General features: G+C 44.9%; 1 protein-coding gene across 1 annotated transcript in view; it reads right to left on the bottom strand.

Moving 5' to 3' along the window:
* Nucleotides 1–10,368: 10,368 nt before the first annotated feature.
* MARCHF4 (membrane associated ring-CH-type finger 4) overlaps nucleotides 10,369–16,001 on the bottom strand; it is a 109,994-nt gene continuing 104,361 nt past the window's right edge. Inside the window, exon 4 of the mRNA XM_024243749.3 lies at nucleotides 10,369–12,178. Within this exon, the coding sequence (XP_024099517.2) occupies nucleotides 11,811–12,178 (368 nt within the window). The 3' untranslated portion in view covers nucleotides 10,369–11,810. The remainder of the gene's footprint in view (nucleotides 12,179–16,001) is intronic.

Raw genomic sequence — 16,001 nt, forward strand, 5'->3', positions numbered from 1 at the left:
CCTCCTGAGTAGTTGGGATTACAGGAGCACGCCACCACGCCTGGCTAATTTTTTTTTTTTTTTTTTTTTTTTTTAAATTTTAGTAGAGACGGGGTTTCACCATATTGGCCAAGCTGGTCTTGAACTCCTGACCTCAGGTGATATACCTGCCTCAGGCTCCCAAAGCACTGGGATTACAGGCCTGAGCCACCGTGCCAGGCCAGCTTTTCTTGACATAAAGGAGAGATGTGACTGGGGCCACCCCTTCTCTTATCTCGTCTCAAGCTGAGCTATCATATTGAGACTATGAGGTTAGAGTCACAGGTGACAAATCAACATTTTAAGGGTGCCAGAGCAGATGACAGAAAGAGCCTGAGTTGCTAGTGGCATCACCAAGCAACTGGACTGATGCCAGCAGCCATGTACACTGGACATCTTATTACAAAAGGAAAACACACCCTTAATTGTTTAAACTCCTGCTAGTTGGGTATGTTACTTGTAACTGAAGAAAAACTTAAATGAGACAGAGTACTGATTCCAGGTACCCATTTTGCTTTGATTCAACCTTGCTTTTTTAAAAAAAATGTTGTGGGTACATAATAGGCATATATATTTATGGGGTACATGAGATATTTTGATACAGTCATATAATGCATAATAATCACATCAGGGTAGACGTGGTATCCATCGCCTCAAGAATTTATCCTTTTTTATGTTACAAACCATCTAATTATATACCCTTTTGGTTATTTTTAAATGTAGAATAAGTTATTGTTGACTCTAGTCACTTGTTATGCTATCAAATACTAGACTTTATTCATTCTATCTAACTACATTTTTGTACTCATTTAATCATCCCCACTTTCCCCGTCTCCCACTACCCTTTCCAGCCTTACCATCCTTCTACTCTCTATCTCCATGAGTTCAATTGTTTAAATTTTTAGCTCCTGCAAATAAATGAGAACATGCGAAATTTGTCTTTCTTTGCCTGGCTTATTTCACTTCATGTCCTCCAGTTCCATCCATGTTGTTGCAATGACAGGATCTCATTCTTTTTTATGGCTGAATAGTACTCCACTCTGTATGATGTACCACATTTTCTTTATCTGTTCATCTGTTGATGGACACTTAGGTTGCTTCCAAATCTTTGCTATTGTGAATATTAGTGAAATAAACATGAGAGTGCAGATATCTCTTCAATATACTGATTTCCTTTCTTTAGGGTATATGCCTAGCGGTGATTGAAGAGGATACAAAAAAAATGGAAAGATATTCCATGTTCATGAATAGGAAAAGTCAATATTATTAAAATGTCCATACTACTCAAAGCAATCTACAGATTCAATGCAATCCCTATCAAAATACCAGTGATATTTTTCACAGAAATAGAAAAAAATCATAAAATGTATATGAAACCACAAAAGGCCCAGAATAGCCAAAAAGAACTATTCTGACCAAAAAGAACTAAACTGGAAGAATAATATTATCTAACTTCAAATTATACTACAGAGCTATAATAAAAAAACAACATGGTATTGGCATAAAAACTGACACATAGACCAATGAAACAGAACCGAGAACACAGAAATAAGTCTGTCCATCTACAGTGAACTCATTTTTGACAAAGGTGCCAAGAACATACATTGGGGAAAGGACAGTATCTTCAATAAATGGCACTGGGAAAAACTGGATATCCATATACAGAAGAATGAAACTAGAACCCAATTTCTCACCATATATAAAAATCCAATCAAAATGGGTTAAAGAGTTAAATCTAAGAACCCAGACTTTGAAACTACTATGTATTAGTCCGTTTTCACACTGCTATAAAGAAATACCTGGGACTTGGTAATTTATAAAGGAAAGAAGTTTAATTGACTTACAATTCTGCATGGCTGGGAAGGCCTCAGGAAACTTACAATCATGGCAGAAGGGGAAGCAGGCACATCTTACATGGTGGTAGGTGAGAGACAGTGTAAAGGAGGAACCATCAAACACTTATAAAACCCTCAGATCTCACTCACTCAGTATCACAAAAGCAGCGTGGGGGAAACTGCTGCCATGATCCAGTCACCTCCCACCAGGTCCCTGCCTTGACAAATGGGAATTGTAGGGATTCCAATTCCAGATGTGATTTGGGTGGGGATACAGAGCCAAAACCTATCACACTACAAGAAAGCATTGGAGAAACGCTCCAGGACATTGGTCTGGGTAAAGATTTCTTGACTAATACCCCCACATGCACAGGCAACCAAAGCAAAAATGGGCAAATGGGATTACATCAAGTTAACAAGCTGCACAGCAAATGAAACAATAAACAAAGTAAAGAGACAGCCCACAGAATGGGAGAAAATATTTGCAAACTATCCATCTGACAGGGAACTAATAACCAGAATATATAAGGAGCTCAAACAATTCAATAGGAAAATATCTAATAATTCAATTAAAAATGGGCAAAAGATCTGAATAGAGATTTTTCAAAAGAAGACATACAAATGCCAAACAGGTATATGAAAAGGTGCTCAACATCATTGATTATCAGAGAAATGCAAATCAAAACTATAATGAGCTGTCATCTCACTCTGGTTAAAATGGGTTTTATCCAAAAGACAGGCAATAACAAATGCAGGCAAGGATGCAGAGAAAAGGAAACCATTGTACACTGTTGGTGGGAATGTAAATTAGTGCAAATCACTATGGAGAACAGTTTGGAGGTTCCTTGAAAAACTAAAAATAGAACTAACCCCATAAGATTCATCAATCTCACTGCCAGGTATATACCCAAAAGAAAGGTAACCTTGCTTTTTATATGCTATGGTAATGGTACAACTTTCCTATTACTCTGTTGAACAATAAAAATGATAATAGCAATTATTTATTTACTGCCTACTTTATATGCATTATCTCTGATATTACAAAGGTCTTCAGAGGCCAATTATTTTTATTTTAAAGATGAGGAAACCAGAGACCAAAAAAGCTAAGATACTTGCCCATGTTCACAAAGGATTCTGACCTGGTTCTGACTGCTTCCATAGGTCCCCATTTTTAAAGTCAGACACCCATGGTAGCTTATTTAATCCAGAAAAAACAATAATAGTAGCAGTAAGGTGGCATGTGCTGGGGGGCTGTGTTATGGTCAATGCCAGGGGTAAAGGAGAACCCCTTTGACTGTGGCCAGTGGATCACGGTCTTGCAGTGTGCTTTGCCTCTTATCTTCCATTCTGAATCCTGGTGTCCTGAAGCCCTCATAACTGGATACTGCCCCTTCCTAAGCCCTTAGATCAGAGTTCTGATCAGAGGTCTACCTACTTTTCACTTTAGGTCCCTTCTTTGTCTCCCCAGTGTAATCTAAAGAAATGTTTTAAGAGAACACTCTCTGCATGTGTGTCTGTGCATATTGTCTTTCTGTTTTATCATTTGATAACTGAACAGATTCACAAAGAGAATTATGGAAGGCCAGGTGTGTAGTGGATTATGACTGTAATCCCAGCCCCCAAAGCGGGTGGATCACCTGAGATCAGGAGTTCCAGACCAGCCTGGGCAACATGGACAAACCCCATCTCTACTAAAAATACAAAAATTAGCCAGGTGTGATGTCACGTGCCTGTTGTCCCAGCTACTTGGGAGGCTGAGGCACAAGAATCGCTTGAACCTGGGAGATGGAGGTTCAAGCTAACTAGCTGAGATCACGCCACTGCACTCCAGCCTGAGCAACAGAGCAAGACTTTCACCAAAAAAAAAAAAAAAAAAAAGAATTAAAGGAGAATAACAGTTGTGAATGCTGCCAGGAAGCCACCTTGAGCCCTACTCAATAGGAAAGGGAGGCAACCTGTTACAGTCTTTGGTCTCCCAACCAATGCACCATGGATTTAAAGTTTTGTCATGGGGATATAAGGAAAGCTTTGTATTCATAATTTTAAAAAATTTTGGTTACAAGTGACATACATGCAGCTCAGACTAATATAAGTAAAATGAAATTGATTGGCTAATGTCCTAGGAAATCTAGTGGAGAAGCTGGCTTAGTCATGAGTGGGTCCAGGAGAGGCAGGACCATCTCTCTCCTGCTCTTTGCTTCGTGTGTCTCTATTTCTTGACCACATTCAGAAGGTAGATGCTTTCTTGGTGGCAGAAGATGGGATCTTTTATTTTCCCTGACACACAGACGTGCAGCTAGCAACCCTAGTGGAGGGAAACCATGTCTCCCGCTAGCCCTGATGGATAAGTCCCAGGGAGGACATGGAGAGGCTTCAGTCACATACCAATTTCTTTTTTTTTTTTTTTTGAGACGGGGTCTCGCTCTGTCACCCAGGCTGGAGTGCGGTGGTGCAATCTCGCCTCACTGCAAGCTCCACCTCCCTGGTTCATGCTATTCTCTTGCTTCAGCCTCCCAGTAGCTGGGACTACAGGCGCCCGCCAGGCTAATTGTTTCTTGTTGTTTGTTTTGTATTTTTAGTAGAGATGAGCTTTCACCTTATTAGCCAGGATGGTCTCGATCTCCTGACCTCATGATCTGCCTGCCTCAGCCTCCCAAAGTGCTGGGATTACAGGCGAGAGCCACCGCGCCTGGCCTCACACACCAATTGCTGAATCAACTCCTGTGGACACAGAAATAAGAGACTTTGACTATCCAAGCCTGGATCACAGTCTCATTTCTATGGCTATGGTGGTTTTAGTGGTTCAGCCCTACCAAAACCATATGGCATGAGTTTCCCATAGGAAACAGGGTGGGTCACTGTGTGCTGAATAGACAAAAGCAACAGGTGTCCACTGAAATGATTTGAGGAGCAATGGACAACATGAGCTAATGTCTCAGCCTTGAGGCTTTTGAGGGTGGGACTAGAACTTAAAATAAAGTCACCATAATTCACCAGACAGGTGTATCCTCTCAGCATGGGCAGTGGCAGCTCCACCATTTCTGCATTTCTTCTTGGAAGAGGGATAGCAGCCTGTGTTGGAGGGTGCAGAGGGTTCCCCCCTCAACAAGTCACCCTTTGGAAGGATCACTACCTGGGACATAAGAGCTGGTATCCCAACTGTAACCTGTGGAAAAAGGGGCTGCTCCAGCCAAGTAACATTAACAAGCTTAGAGGGCCTGATACAGACAGGCCCCTTCCTGCCCCTCTCCACCTGGGAGTCTTGATCATCCGGAAGAAAACCAACAGGCTGCTCAGTCAACAGGCCTTGACTCCATGTCACCTTTTGGAGAATGCATTTGTTACTCTCTGTGCTTATGTCTTTCTGTGTGTGTACCTGCGTGTCAAATGCAGATACATGGCTATGGTCCTCCTAGCTAAAAGAACACCATACAATTCTCCATCTGCCTGCTGATGATTGAAATTCCACCACTTATGGGATTACTCCCCTTGCTTAAGAATTACCTCCTCTTAAAAATGCAAATTTCCCAGAAGAGAAAATACTGTTAGCTTGCTTATTTGTAGTTAATAAGCATAAGCTTGCCAAGCTCTTTCATGAGAAATATTTTTTATGAAAAGTGTGGAGCTTCTTAACGGAGTCTAATAACTAGGCAATGGGATTTCTGAAGGTGGTTTTATCTAATTTACATTTGAGGTACCCACCTGAAAAGAACTTCCATATTGCAGTTTCTCACCACAGGTTCTTATATGAATAAACTTCTAGTTACCTCTGACTTCCTGATAAAACTAAATTATACACAACTGTAAGTGATACTATTTAAGACGGAATGGAAAATCAAGGAGGAGGAATCATGTGCAACATTTGGGTTTAACACAGGGTTGAAATAAAGAAATAGCTCTAAGACAGAAAACGGAAACCCGGAGTTCAGGAGTCTGGATTTTGGAGTAGGAGGCAACCAGGAAAAATTTTAGGGTCTGAATTATTAGAAAAACTGTTGAAGGTATCAATCTTCCCATAGAAGGAGGGATGGAGAGGTTGGAGCTGACCTTAGCGGACATTGAAGGACATGTGACATACAGACATCTCGGTTACATCTAGCTGATGGGGGCCTCATTCACTTCCTTCTTTGCCTCTTGAATCAGATAAACCTTTTAAATGCATTTCCACTTTGCTGAGAGGCAGTATAACGCAGAGGTTAGCAGCCCAATGTATGGCCTCAGACATTTGAGGTATAGATTCCCGTGCCACCATCTATAGCTGTACGACCTTGGGCATCGTGCTTAACCTTTCAGGCCTCAGTTTCCTCCCCTGAAAAATGGGAATAACAGTAGTTTCCAACTTATGGGGTTGGAAAAACCCAACCACTTTGGAGAAATAATTAGTAAATAATAAAATAAAATAAATCCACCTCTGTATTGTTAGATGCAGAGCCCAAGCATTCTACTTTTTCATTTAGCAGATTGTCCCGTCTCTGTGGGAGAGGGCCCCTCAGACCCATGGGCACCTTGGAGGTGTTCTATGCCAAGGTGCCAACTGCATCTGGCATGGTGCTTTCCTTGCTGGGCTGGGCCTCAGAAAATGGCAGAGCGCCAGACTTTGGCCAATGCCAAGGGCACTGAGGTTGCTGTGTTTAGGACTTTTCCTTCTTGAAAGTTATGACGGCATGGGCACCGGGTGAGCCTGCTTCTCTTTTCATCCATAACCCTAAACCCTCCTGAGCCACAGCTCCTCCTCCTCCCTAAACATCTACTGAGCCCATGGGCTGGACTCGAGCATGATGGGGAGATGTTTTGGTACATGTTATGGGTAACACAAAGAAGAGGGACTCACCTCGACCAACAGTGGTTGGGAGCCAGGAGGATATTGAATGCTGCAGTCCTCAACTGGTTGGCTTGGGCAGGAAGAAAGCCAGTGGATTCTCGGTGCTGTGATGGGCTGTGTGAGGAGTAGATGTGGGAGGAGGGCGGACCCATGATGGGGGGCCCATGGTGGGATGGGTAGGTACTGAGTAGCCCACTGGCCACCAGCCAAGGCAGCCTAGACCCTGGATGAGGCCAGTTCCTCACACTTGGGGTCATTCCAGAGTTTCACTCTACTGTCCACAGCACCCCAAGGATTGCCTAGTTCCCATATTCTATTCTACCAATAAGGGGGGTGAGAAAGTGTGGGGAGAAGGTTTTGGGACTACTGCATCAATGCTGTAGCAGGATAATTTGAGGAAAGGTAGTGAGGAACAATACAATATGCGTTTTTCCTCCCATCCCTGCTGCCCTCTCACCTCCACAATACAAGAAATTCTGCTTACAAACACACAATTATCCTTAGAAATTGGTTATGGTCCTATCAAACCATGCTCCTACCCTCTGCCATACATCTGGATCTCACAGGCAAAACAAAGAAATAACAGTTATCTCATAGAGACTAAAACAATTCTATGATTTTGGAGTTTCTATGTTCTAAGATGATGACACCTGATTTTCCTGAGAGGTAGGGACAAGACCTCATATTTGTGGGGTTCTCCTAAATGCTGTGGACTGTGACTAGAACCTCCAACCTGCCACTTCGCACCACTCATTTGGAACCAGTGCCAAAAGTCTAATATCCAAAGAGGATAATTTTTTATTTTTATTTTTTAATTGGGAGGAGAGGCCTCTGTGAACCCATATGAATCTTGGCTCTTTCCCCATAAAAAAATGTGATTGAACTATTCCTATTGCCCTTTCAGAATTCCATTGTTCTCAAATATAACCAACCCGCTATTATATAGGCTTCATTCAACCATGATATTATCTGGATAACAGCAAGAATTGTCATGTAAACTCAGCTTTTTTTTCTGTAGGGGACATAAATCATTTATTTGTATTTACCCCAATCTCCAAAGCTTTCCTGTAGATCTCTCACATTCTAACCTCCCTGGTTGACCTGATCCAGATTTTCCTTAAATTGGCTGGTTGTCTTGAGGAAATGTGACAGAGTGGTTATGCTGAAAGCCAGATTGCTGGCCGGGCGCGGTGGCTCACGCCTGTAATCTCAGCACTTTGGGAGGCCAAGGTGGGCATATCACCTGAGGTCAGGATTTCAAGACTAGCCTGGCCAACATGGCGAAACCCCGTCTCTACTAAAAATACAAAAATTAGTCGGGCATGGTGGTGGGTGCCTGTAATCCCAGCTACTTGGGAGGCTGAGACTGGAGAATCGCTTGAACCCAAGAGGCAGAGGTTGCAGTGAACCAAGATTGTGCCATTGCACTCCAGCCTGGGCAACAAGAGTGAAACTCTGTCTCAAAAATAAATAAATAAATACATACATACATAAATAAGCAAGCCAGATTGCTGGGGATGGGATCCTGGCTGGTGACTATAGGCAAGTTACTTAACCTCTTGGCTTCAGCGTCCACATCTGCAAAATGAAGATAAGAATGGTATCTGTTTCATCAGGTTGTTGGACTGTTAAGTGAATTAATACATATAAAGCATTCCATTTGGTGCCTTGCATATAGTAAGAACTTCAGATGTTAGCTAGTATATTGCCCCATACATGGGTCATACTTGCAGATGATGTGCAAGTGAACTCTGGGCTACTTTTCATTACTCTGCATTAAATAACTCCACAGAAAATAAAGACATTTGCCTCATGGTATGAAAGATGACCTGCACATCTGAAAGGGGGCAGTGATCTCTGGTCATCAGTGTGTACTTTTATCTTGCTTCCCAGAGATGCATATAAAATATAAAACCCCAATTCATTCATTTCTGTACCCATAAATTCAACTCCCCAAGGCACTGGGAAATTACCATCCTGTTGGGTGGAGAAGTCAGAACTTGACCTTTCTTTTCTACTCTGTGATTGACCTTGTGTGTTAGAGCATAAGTTGAAAGAAGAGGAGGGTGTGTCTCCTAGATGCTGGAGGTACTCTTGCACTCTTCCAAGAGTGTCTTACTCATTCAAAAATATTCATTGAGAACCTACTGTTTGCCAGGTACTGCTGTGGGTCCTGAAAATACAGCAGTAAACAAGGCAGATGAGGTCTTTGTTCTCTTGGAGCTTGCATTATCAAGATCCAACAAACTCCAGCATCCTACAAGAGTTTATTATTAATTGCCTCTTCTTCTTCAGTACAACATATTCAAATGATGACCATCAATGGCTGCAAGAGTCTAAACAGCCTTGTGAACCACCAAAGAAAAACAACATCATGGCCACTATAGTTTTGATGATATGCATATTTCGTTGTATTATAATACCTTTTTTTCTTTTCTCTTTTTTTTTGAGACTGAATCTTGTTCTGTCGCCCAGGCTGGAGTGCAGTGGTGCAATCTTGGCTCACTGCAACCTCCGCCTCCTGGGTTCAAGTGATTCTCCTGCCTCAGCCTCCCAAGTAGCTGGGATTACAGGTGTGTGCCACCATGCCTGGCTAACTTTGTATTTTCAGTAGAGATGGTGTTTCACCACATTGGCCAGGCTGGTCTTGAACTCCTAGCCTCAAATGATCTGCCCACCTTGGCCTCCGAAAGTGCTGGGATTATGGGCATAAGCCACTGCGCCCAGCCTTTTTTTCTTTTTGGAATTGGGGTCTTGCTATGTTGCCCAGGCTGGCCTCAAACTCCTGGGCTCAAGTGATTTTCCTGCCTCAGCCTCCCAAGTAGCTAGGACTAAAGCACGTGCCACTGCAACCCACTCTGTAATACTTTTTTGAAAACAGATAGTCCGTATAACACATCTATAGCCTCCATAAATGTTTAATTAAACTGAAAGGCCTGTTCCCAGACCATACTGAAAAATAAACATGCTTCCTCTACATGGTTTATTTGCACAGTGTGATTGGTTTTCATTTGTTTGTATGTTTTCCTTGTATGTGTCCTTCAGTCTCTCTCCAAGTGTGTCTTTCTTAACTCTCTGGATTTTGAGCTTCATCAGGGAGGAACCTTTCTAAGCCTATGCACACCCCACTGATGTCATTGCCTGACCCACAGCCAGCCCCAGGGTGGGAGGGCCAGATTAAGTTGAAGGAAAAAAAGATCTTGTCTGCTGCCTCATAATATGTCCAAGCCTTCTCATGAGGCCTTAATGTGGGTGCTGTCCTCTGATAGTCAAAGGACACTGTCAGGGCAATGAGGTCTTAACACCCCTCTCCTGTGTGTGGCTTTCCCAGCCTCTGTGAAATGACCAGATGAAGTGGAGCTCTCCAAACTGCCCCAGCACCCATTGTCTCTGCTTCTAGGATTCCTGGGCAGAATCCTTGGGAGAGCCTGGGGCCTGAAGGACTCTGTCTGCTAGGATGCCAAGAAGAGGCCAGGAGTTTACTGCAGATTCACACACAGGCACACAGAAGGGAACTTCCCTGCCTGCCCTGCCCCATCCGTGCCCTCAAAGGAGAAATGAAAACGTGCTTGATTTCTTGTGATGGGGGAGAATCTAGGGATGGAGCAGACACAGGGAGAAAGAAGGCTGTTTACACCACAGAGGGAGGATAGGGAAGAGGAAGAAAAACTCGCATATGGAAAGGGACACTAATGGTAGGGAAAGAAGTTTTATTTTCAAGCTTTTAAGAGAATATTACAAACAACAGAGAGTTTTAAAAAACCCTAAAAACTAGTTTAAAAAAGTACTTGACAGTGTCCTTTTAATACCCATGGATGACGCGGCCATTGTGCAGTGACAACCAGAAACTTTGCAGGTGAACACCCAGTGGCCTTCCCTGGCAGGGTCTCCAGAGTGAGCAGAAGGGGTCCAGGGGTAGTGCTCCCTGCCAGTGCACCCTTGGGCCCACCTGGCTGCACGGGAAGGAGCAGGGAGCACGAAGCACTGAGCATCAGCCTGACTGCCTCTTTGGGGAGGGTTCCAAGCAGCAAGGAATACTTAGATTGGGCTCTACTCCACTCCTTGGGGCACGCTGGCCAAGCTCCTCCCAACCACTGCAGCTGCTCACTTGGAAGCCCCTATGTCGGGGGTGCCCTACCGTGAGGGGACTGGGTCTGTGCATGTGCCAAGACAAGAAGGGGCTGGCATTGCACATGTCCTGGCCATGGTGGGGTTGGGTAGTTGGGAAAGTTGCTCCGGGATTGACAGCTTCCAAAGCTGAAGCCACAGCAGCAGAACTGTGCTTGAAATATCCACTGGAATCTGTACTTTTCTCTAGGGGTGTGTGTGTGTGTGTGTGTGTGTGTGTGTGTGTGTGTGTGTGTGTGTCCTGTAAACATCTTTGAACCAAATCACTATAAAATAAATTAACAAGGGCACAGAAAGACACCCTTTTCCAAACCTAAGCCCTCTTTTAGCCCACCGGAAATCGGGAGTTCCATTTGGAAGTCCCTTCAGGAAGGAGACACACCTCTCCCTCTGGCTGCTCACACCAGCATCTCCCTCCCTGCGCATCCCTCCCTGACCATCCACCCCACCATCCCCACAGCCATTTGTCGCGAATCTTGCCCATCCAAATGAGCCCAGGAGCCCCAAAGGCAGTGTGACCCTGCCAGCTCACCCGTGCCTCCCCCTTTCCTGGCTGCCTGCAGAACACAGCCCCAGGAGAAACAAAACCAAAGAGGGCGAGAGCAGAGCAGACCACAGATGCTTTTCCTCTTGGCCCCCTTGGCCTCCAGCACTGCCACCAGTCACACAGGCTTTGCCTGCCCTCAGCCTCTGCTTCTTCATGTACCTTGCCTGCAGGCGCATTGGGGCAGGGTTTTTCTGTTGGGCCAGGTTCAGCCTGTATTGCACTTTGTTGTTGAGTTGGTGTTGGTTTTCACTGCTGTTGTGGAGAGTGGCATTGACTGATTGGAAATAGCAGAACTGCTCCTGCACCAGCCTCACTCCCGCTCTGACCCTACCCCAGGGCTCCTGCCAGGCCCCCCACCCTCTGCTTGCTCCCTCTGTTGGCTCCGGGGGTGCCACTGCACCTCCCCACCCTGCTCCGGGCTCTCAGTGGTGGTCATGGCCTTCCTCCCGGACCTCTGCTCTCACACTGTCGTGACTCTCATGACCAGCTCTCGGCTGCTGCCTGGGGGACTTCGCTGTTCATGAGGTCTCAAGTGACTCAGGATGTGCAGGATGGTATAAGCACAGTGGTGATGGGACAGAGGGCCTGAGGGGTGGCCGGCAGCCTGGGCAGGGCCCTGCTCAGGGGCAGGGGTTCCTGCGGTCTCCTCTTCCGAGGAGGGGATATTGGCCTGGGTGGATGAGGAGGTCCGGGGGTTGGTCCTGCCTCCTGCCTTTTGATCCTCCAGGTCTTTTGTCTTGTCATAGTTCAGCACTTTCCACTGCTGGTTGACGGCCTGCCACCGTTTAAAGATGCGGTACACCGAGGGTCCTTCATGGATGATGAGACCTGAGGCAGCAGGGAGAGGAGAAACAGAGACCAAATGAGAGGAAGTGGGTCACTGCCAGGAGACCACAGTCTCTCTGAATCTATGCAAGGTATGGGCAATGGCTCCAGTGCTGAGCCATGGGAGGACCATCCCTAGATTCCCAAGCTCAGCGAGTTCCAGTAGGCAGAAGGTGGAGGGGCCACCAGGCCGAGTCCATGAAATAGTTGAGCACCTTCAGGCAGTGCCTTTGCCCACTTCTACTCCACCCCACCCCCTTCCTGCCTCGACAAAATCCAAATTCATCCACTAAGGCATAATATAAATATCTTTTCCTCCCTCTATTATGTATCCATGGCACCCAGTCCTTAGCAGATGTTGAATGAATTGTGTGCTTTTAAAGCACCACAAAAGAAAACCCATGGTTTCTCCACACCTGCTAAAGGTTGCTAGAAACCCCACTAGTTAACTCTTTGCATGGATACCCCAGTACTACTGAGATACAAACAGCCCTTTGATGAAGTTATAGCTGCCAGAGGCAGTGATAGAGTTGGAAACAAGCTACACCAGGCAGTAAGGCAAATAAATAATCATTGTGTGCCTACTGTGTGCCAAGCACTGGGATACTGCAGTCAGCAGGACACCCTCTGAGAGCTTACATCTTTACGGAGACACACAATAGACGTGTAAACAAACCAATGCGACAATTTCAGGTGCTGACAATTGCCTTAAGGAAGATAGCTGGGGTTAAATAGCCACTGGCTGCAGGCACTGAGATCCTGTTGTAGCAAGGGTGGTGGGAAAGGCCTTTTGGAGGAGATCATATCTGAGTTGAGACTTAAGTGATGAACAGGAGAGATCCATGCAAAAATCTGGAGAGAGAGCACTCCGGTGGTAGGAACTCCAAGTGCAAAGGCCAGGAGGTGGGAATGGAATGAACAAGGTCAGAGGGAAGGTCAGTGTGACCAATACAGTGCAGCAGTGAGGAAGTGGAGGGAGGTAAGTTGAGCAGAAGCCAATGGATGGTAGAGCCTTATAGGCCATGGCTAGGGATTTGCATTGTATCCTGAGTATAATGGGAAGCCATTGATGGTTTCAGTAGGGGGAATGACATGATCTGATTCACCCTTCATAAAGCCACCTGTGGCACCTGTGAAGAGGGCCGAGAGAAGGAGTGGAAAGCCAAGCAGGGAGCAGTGATGTCATGCTGGTTGGAAATGGTGATAGCATTGACTAGGGTCATGGCAGTGGAGCAGTGAGAAACTGCTGGAGTCAGGCCGTGTGCTGGAAGTAGAGCTGAAGACTTGCTGACTGGCAAGGTGGGAGTGAAGAGAAAGATCTGGACAACTGCGAAGCTCTTGGCCTCAGCAGCTGCATGAATGGGGAGCCATTTCCTGAGAAGTGGAGGGCACCAGGGGCAGGCTATGGGTTTGTGTGGTGGCTGCGGTGACCGGATTCATTTCCTATTGCTGCAGTGACAAAATACCACACATCTGGTAGCTTAAAATGGGACGCATGTTTCTCTTACAGTTCTGGAGATCAGAAGTCTAAAATCAGTCCCACTGGGCTGACGTGAAAGTGTCAGCAGGGCACCTTCTGGTTCTTTCTGGAGGCTTTGAGGGGGAAGAATCTGTCTCCTTGCCTTTTTTCAGCTTCTAGAAATTGCAATTTCTGCCTCGTTCTTGCATCGCTCCAACCTCTTTCTTCTGTTCTCACCTCTCCTACTACTCTTCTGTCATCAGATCTCCCTCTCCTTCTTGTAAGAACACTTGTGGCTACATTTAGGGCCCACCTGAATAATCCAGGATACTGTCCCCATTTAAATATCCTTAAATTAATCACATTGGCAAAGTCCTTTTCCATATAAGGTAACATTGACAGGTTCAGGGATTAGGACCTGGATGTCTTTGGGGCCCATGATTCAAGCCTATCAGAATGATTACTAGCTACATTTTGGTCATGGTTAGTTTAAGGTGTCTGATAGAAATCTAACTAGAAGGGTCAGATGGGCAACTGGACATATGAGTCTGAAGCTTAGGGAGAGGTCTGGCCTGGAGATAGACGCCATCATTGTAGAGGTAGAACTTGAAGACTTGGAAATGGCTGAGACCTCTTAGGGGAGAGAAGAAGGCCAAAGACAGAGCCCTGGGCTTCAGGTGTTTAGAGGCTTGGTGGAGGCTTTGGTGGAGATAGGGCCAATGAATGAGGCTCAAAAGAAGCAACCAATGGGGTAGAAGCAAGACCAGCAAGTGTGGAGACCCAAAAGCCTAGGGAAGGATTCAGAAAGAGTGCAGTGACTCTTTACAATGTTATCAAGAGGTCAGCTTGAGTAAAATGAGAAATGACCACCGGTTCCATGGGCACAGAAGGAGGGAGAATGATAGAAATGACAGCAAGAAAATCAGGTAGTTCTCATCCAAGTACACATATTTTTTTTTTCCCCATGAAGTCATCAGCTAAGATAGAAAAGATAAGAGAGGAAGTGTTAAAGATTTGTGGAGAGAGGAGAAGGTGGGAAATAATTATCTCGGAAAGTAGGAGTGTGAATTTACAAGGGAGATGTGGTAGAATTAGCTCACTGTGTTAAGTGTCCATTTGAGATTTGTAGCCACAAATCTGAAGTGAATCTAGCTACTGGTTGTGTGATTTTCTCCACCCCTTCAAACTGCTTGCTCAGGTGCACATGTGGAAGAAGAAGAAGCCTGGGTTTAACCAGGGTAAACAGTTTCCCTGGGCAAGCAGACATGAGAATTATATGTACTTGCAAGACAGTGGTTATTATGCTGGACCATGGAGCCCAGGCTGGGGATGAGAATATGAAAGGTATAAGGAATAATGAAAAGTGAAAAGTGAGAGAGTCAAGGCCAAGTCTTTATGAGGTTAGAGGATTATTGGAGTCAGTGAATGGGGGGTGATGGTCGGAGAGTGGGATGTTTAAATCCAGATTTTGGAAGTGGTGTGGTTACTAGCAATTATGAATCTAGGATGTGACTATTTGATTGGGGCTGGAGTGCGCTGGAGAAAAAGATCTTTGGAGCAGGGAATTGGAAAGACTATCTGCATCAGCCATCCTCAATGCTATCACACCAAACATCCCGTTTTTATAACAAATATATTTTAACATCACCATTCCTATTCTGAAATGAAATTCATAGCTACTATGTCTTTTAAATTAATATAATGCCCTAACAGATAATATAAAATAAAAATAATAAAGGGAAATCTTTTATAACAAAACAATATATATTTCAGTGCAAATGCTACAGTACAACAAGTGCGTGAGGGTATCTGAGGACTGAGTAGGTGGCCAGCAGCCAACAGCATCCAGAAGGGAAAATGGGTGGTAAAGAAAGATGCACTTTGGCTAGGTGCAGTGGCTCATGCCTGAAATCCCAGCACTTTGGGAGGCTGCAGCAGGTGGATCACCTGAGGTCAGGAATTCAAGACCAGTCAGGCCAACATGGTGAAACCCCATCTCTACTAAAAATTCAAAAATTAGCCAGGTATGATGACACACGCCTGTAATCCCAACTATTCAGGAGGCTGAGACAGGAAAGTTGCTTGAACCCAGGAGGTGAAGGTTGCAGTGAGCCGAGATCATGCCACTGCACTCCAGCCTGGGTGACAAAAGCAGGACTCTGCCTGAAAGAGAAAGAGAGAGAGAGAGAGAGAGACAGAAAGAGAAAGAAAGAAAGAAGAAAGAAAGAAAGAAAGAAAGAGAAAGAAAGAAAGAAAGAAAGAAAGAAAGAAAGAAAGAAAGAAAGAAAGAAAGAAAGAAAGAAAGACTTCGAAGGGGCTGAGGCTTCTGAAGCATGAAGGAAGAGAAGTAGTTGCGAGTGGTGATGG

This window comes from Pongo abelii, chromosome 11, assembly GCF_028885655.2.
Source record: "Pongo abelii isolate AG06213 chromosome 11, NHGRI_mPonAbe1-v2.0_pri, whole genome shotgun sequence".
Classification (NCBI taxonomy): Eukaryota; Metazoa; Chordata; class Mammalia; order Primates; family Hominidae; genus Pongo; species Pongo abelii.